Source organism: Quercus robur, chromosome 8, assembly GCF_932294415.1.
Source record: "Quercus robur chromosome 8, dhQueRobu3.1, whole genome shotgun sequence".
Taxonomy (NCBI): Eukaryota; Viridiplantae; Streptophyta; class Magnoliopsida; order Fagales; family Fagaceae; genus Quercus; species Quercus robur.
Genome location: NC_065541.1, coordinates 20669576 through 20674681, shown reverse-complemented (window position 1 = coordinate 20674681; position 5106 = coordinate 20669576). Strand labels below are relative to the sequence as shown.

Here is a 5106-nt window from a genome sequence, read left to right as displayed (position 1 = left end):
CAACAAACAACATTAAAAAAGACAAAAGCTTTTTGTTTTCTTTTCTTTTTTTCCCTAGCCCTAGTGGCAGCTCCAAGAATTTTGTTTAGGGGATTCATTAAAAATTTTAATAAAAAAAGAACTTGAATACATTGAGTTACCGACCAAAAAAAAAAAAAAAAATTAATACATGAAGTTTTACAATTTCCTTCTACAAGTATTCAAATTTTGAATTATGAGTATCTATTACCAATGTGGGTAGGTATGAGCCTACAATCATTTTATTTTGTTAAGTTTATCTAACATTTTTATTTTTATACAATTTTTATTATCTATTTGTTATTGTTTTTATAAAAATATTTTAAACTAAATGACTAAACTAAACTCATTGGTTTTGTATTAATTATTGACGAACACAACCACACTCATTTATACATAAAATTATACACTAGTGTCTACTTAACCAATCAAATGCTTGGACAATCACTAACTTTACGATTTTCTTTCTTAAATTTTACTAACTTTATAACAAAAAGTTATTATAACATGATAACAATACACACACATATAACAAACCATCTCTATTTCCTAATTCTTAAATTATATAAATTTATATTATATTTATATTGCACACACAAACATCCACACACATCATAATTCACACAAATAACATTATAACAAAAAGTAATGTATACAAACAATATTAGATACACTCACACACATAATATAAATTTATAAAAAATAGTAACACTTATAATTCACAAACACTTACTCTTTATTCTTAGAGTTGGAAATACTTATAATAAAGGCATGCAAAATTTAAGTCAGGGTGTGCAAAAATATTTTTAAGAAAAAATTATATTATTAATCTAACAAAAAAATGTATTTTATATATATAAATTTTTTTTTTTGAAGTCAAGGGGTTCATTTGAACCCCCTGAGAATAATGTAGCGTCGCCCTTGCCTCGCCCAAGATGAAACATCTGCTTCATATCTCTCTAACAGAGCAAGGGAGAGCAAGTTTTTTTTTATTTTTTTGGAGAAAAAAACACACAAAAGTGAGATGGAACGAGGCTTTAACACAAAGGCATAACACAAAATTCACACAAAAGTTACGGAAACTTTTAGGGGGGGTTTTTTTGCCCATGAAGCTATATCTACAAACGTATTATTTATGTGACAAATATTGAAACATTTAGTTATGTGAATTTCAGATATTCCAATTTTAAAAGTGACCACATAACTGTTTTAATTTTGATCAATCTAATATATTTGCGAAAATAACTTAACGGGCAAATAAAATACCCTAATTTATAAGGGAGGGTGGGGGGCATTAGCAAGATATACCCGTATTCTCTCTTTTTGTGTGCGCTTTTGTGACGAGCATTTGTAGTAGTTTTTGTTTTTCGCAGCTCACTTTCCATTCTAAACTTGTGCCTCGGCAAAATCCTGAATGAATGGCTGAATCAACCTCAAAACGCTTGAAACCAACTGACCCAGAAGAAGCAACAGTGGTCGAAGACAGGATAAGCAATCTGCCGGACTCTCTCCTCTGCCATGTCCTCTCTTTTCTCACAACCAAAGAAGCTGTTGTCACAAGCATTTTGTCGAGCAGGTGGACGACACTCTGGACTCTTGTGCCAAAGCTCGACTTTAACAGCCACCAATTTGAAGAAATACCTTATTCAGATGAGGAGGAGCAAAGTCCTAATCATCAAGGTCAGTGGAATAATAACAGGTACCATTTTACGTTTGCGCATATCGTGTCCAGGGTCTGGGCTCTTCGCGATCGCGGTCGCAACAATGCGAATCCCATCAAACACTTTCGCCTCTATTGGCATTCTGATTCTGACCCAATCCATGTCGACACATGGGTTCGCACCGCGATTACGCCTGACTTGGAAGAGCTCGATCTCTTCATTTCTCATCGAAAACCTTTCAACTTCCCCTCCACCTTGTTTTATTACGCTAAATCATTACTAGTTTTGAAATTAAAAGGCAAAATTGTTCTTAATCCTCCTCCTTCTTCTTCTTCTTCCGGCTTCCCGAGCCTCAAAACTATTCATCTTGTCGATGTCCGATTTGCAAACGATAACACTGTCTCTAAACTCCTCAGTTGCTGCCCGGTCCTCCAAAATTTGTATCTACAAATATATATCAGGGACCGTGATAACTATATTAAAATCATTGCACCTACACTCAAAACGTTACATTTAATTTTTCTTCGTTATTGGGAGTACAAAGTTGAGATAAATGCCCCAGCTCTCGAGTACCTTTATTGCAGAGGTTGTAGTATTGAAGACATTTTGTTAGGGAATCTGTCTAACTTATTTGAAGCCAACGTTACCGTAGATCATGATCCAAATAAAGATTATGGAAAAAAGATTAGGGACTTCATCGGAGCACTCTCTAATGTCAAATCCCTTCATTTGGCCTCAAATTTAACACAGGTAAATTTTTTATTTATTTTTTTATAGATGAATAGATAAACACTACTTTTTCTTGGACAATCAGTTGTGTTGTTGTGATTATTATTATGTTGTTGTGCAGTGCCTCTGTTACGCCACTAAAACTGATCTTCCCATGTTTCATAATTTGGCTTGCTTAAGCATTCATATTGGTTATATTTTGTGGGATGTGCTCCCGAATTTGCTTCATCAGGCTCCTAATCTTGCAGTACTAGTCTTTAATGTATGTTATGCTCAAATGATGGATTTTTTTTTTCCCCCTTATCAAATAATCCTGAATTTATCTGAAGTAATCGTCTGTTGTCAGGAAGAAGTAGAATGGTACAATGTTGATGAGGAATATACTTTCATCATTGAAACGATATTCAATGAGGACGTTCCTATATGTATATCATCGCACCTCCAGACATTTCATTTTAAAGGATTTAAAGGGTCAACGTATGAGTTGGAATTTGTTCGACATATCCTTAAGACTGCAAGATTCTTAAAGACGATGACAGTCTCTTCTGCTCGTATGAATTCAGAGGAGAAGGTTCGTGTTCTCAAGGAGTTATTGATGTTCCCAAGGGAATCCAGGACTTGTCAAATTGCATTTAACTGAAGTATATTTTGTTATGATTTCTCTCTCAGTTACTAAAGCACTGTATGTGGTTCATTTGAATCAAGTCAGGTAAAAGTAGGAAGGATAAATCCAACAAGTCTGATTTATTGTGCTTTTAAGTAGTGATGTTGCCTTGCCTTGTTGTTTTAATTCATTCCCAACTCTTGGGAAAATGTTGTTAGCCTTTCTATTTAAGTAGGAACAATATGACAGAAGTGATGATGCTAATATCAAAATATATTGTGAGTGAATTATTGTGGCAGCTTTTCCTGGAAGTCTTCATGTTTATTTTCTCTACACTTTCTTTGATTTTTCTTAGGAGTTTCCTTTTTCTTTTTCTTTTTCTTTTTTTTTGGGTGGATAATATACAGAACCTTTCTAAAGAAGAGTCTTTTGGATTCACCTCTAGGTTGTAAAACCTACGGGCAAATGACCCCACCCACAAGAACCAACATTCAGTGGCAACTTGTTTCCCAATCAACAAATTGCATGCACATGTTTGCAGAAGGCTTGTGTGTGGAATTTCTTATAGAATCCTTAGGAGTTGCCTTTTCATGTAGTTACACACATAGTAATGAAATCAAGAATTTAGAGTATAGTCCACTGTATCATATTTGGAGATTCATTAATTAAATAGATGAAAAATCCCTTATGGAGTGTCAAGAGTTTGGACTGGAATATTGAAATATACTTTGTAGACTCGATGGTTCCTTGGAAAAGTATTTGGAAGCCTAAGATTCCTTCAAGTCTCGCCTTCTTTATTTGGACTGCTTCCTTAGGGAGAAATTTTACTGTGGAGAATTTGTAGAAGAGAAATATAATTTTGGTTAGTTGGTGTTCTATGTGTAAGTAGGTAGGGGAGAAAGTGAGTAATTTGCCATTACATTGCCCTTTTGCAAGTGAGTAAAGGGATATGATTTTTGGGTTATTCAGAGATCATTGGGTGATGCCTAAGAATGTTGTAGATTTACTAGTTTGCTGGCAAGGTCTGTTGGGATGACATAGAAATAGTGTAATTTGGAAGGTGGTCATTCCTCATTGTGTGATGTGGTGCATTTAGCGTGAAAGAAATGCTAGAATTTTTTAGGGATGTGAGTGGTCTACCTTACAAGTGAAGATGCAATTCTTCCGAACTTTGTTTGAGTGGATAATGGCACAGGAGTATATCCCTTCCATACTTCATGTTTTAGTTTTCTTTTCAATAAAAATTAATAATTATCAAAAAAAAAAAAAAAACTCATTCAATTTATTTTTAAAAACAATAGCTTTTCTCCCTCGTTCATCCTTTAACCCACTCAAGAATCAACTAAGCTTGTGTGGTTTAGACAGTCATGTGATTTTGTTAGATAGAGCTTCAAATTGGCTTTTGTAAGTCGCCACATTAGAAGTTTGTTTGAGCCTAGATAGAACCTCCATTGGATCATCATATGTTGTTGGGCCAAATCGAATTTTCCAAGTGTTGACAAAAGCCTCCCAGCCAACAAACAATCCAGCATAATAAGCATCTTGAATAGTCACCAATGCTTCCTTATCCATGTGACATGATGGCATCAGGACCATTTGATGCTCAGTTGTATTACATTAAAAGAACTGATTAGCCTTGTAAATCCAGTAGGCTGGATCATCTCCTTGGAATCTGGGGAAGTCAAATTTCGAGGGTTTGATTTGGCTTACCAATGCAGACTCTGAAGCTGTTGAATTGCTAGGAACGTGGTAGCCTTGTGACCCTGATTGCTACTTCCTTTCTTCTGATTCAGCCATTTTCTGCACAAACAAATTAGTAGACTATAACTGTTTTTGAATTTCTTGTAATGCCTGTCGTGGTAGTTAGTTAGTGTAACACTCCCCAACAGCTTAACTAACTCCTAATTAACAACATGCTGAATAGTTGTTTTTCACATTGTTGATTATAGAACTAGTTAGATGCATCAAAGTCTAGTACTTTACAATTGTCCTCCAATTATAGCAAGAATAAGCAGAGTACAAGTGAGCTAACAAAGACTAGTGTAAACTAATTACAGGTAACTAAAATGCTCAAGTACAGGTATCAATACAATG

The 5106-nt window shown here is 34.6% G+C and overlaps 1 protein-coding gene across 3 annotated transcripts; it reads left to right on the top strand.

Moving 5' to 3' along the window:
* Positions 1 to 1306: 1306 nt before the first annotated feature.
* Positions 1307 to 3323, top strand: LOC126694953 (putative F-box/LRR-repeat protein At3g42770). 3 transcript variants are annotated; one of them, XM_050391513.1, is made up of 4 exons: positions 1307 to 1698; positions 2332 to 2429; positions 2530 to 2670; positions 2755 to 3323. In XM_050391513.1, the coding sequence occupies exons 1-4, from the start codon at positions 1437 to 1439 to the stop codon at positions 3046 to 3048; spliced, it is 795 nt and encodes a 264-aa protein (XP_050247470.1). In that variant the 5' UTR covers positions 1307 to 1436; the 3' UTR covers positions 3049 to 3323. The 3 variants fall into 3 exon arrangements, with proteins under 3 accessions (XP_050247470.1, XP_050247468.1, XP_050247469.1); XM_050391511.1 differs by having other exon boundaries at positions 1307 to 2429; XM_050391512.1 differs by lacking the exon at positions 2530 to 2670 and having other exon boundaries at positions 1307 to 2429.
* The last annotated feature ends 1783 nt before the right edge of the window (positions 3324 to 5106 follow it).

Coding starts and splice junctions, on each gene's coding strand:
- LOC126694953 (XM_050391511.1), top strand. CDS start 1,437: ATGGCTGAATCAACCTCAAAACGCTTGAAACCAACTGACCCAGAAGAA. Junction 2,430..2,529: donor TGGCCTCAAATTTAACACAG/GTAAATTTTTTA, acceptor GTTGTTGTGCAG/TGCCTCTGTTACGCCACTAA. Junction 2,671..2,754: donor TTGCAGTACTAGTCTTTAAT/GTATGTTATGCT, acceptor GTCTGTTGTCAG/GAAGAAGTAGAATGGTACAA.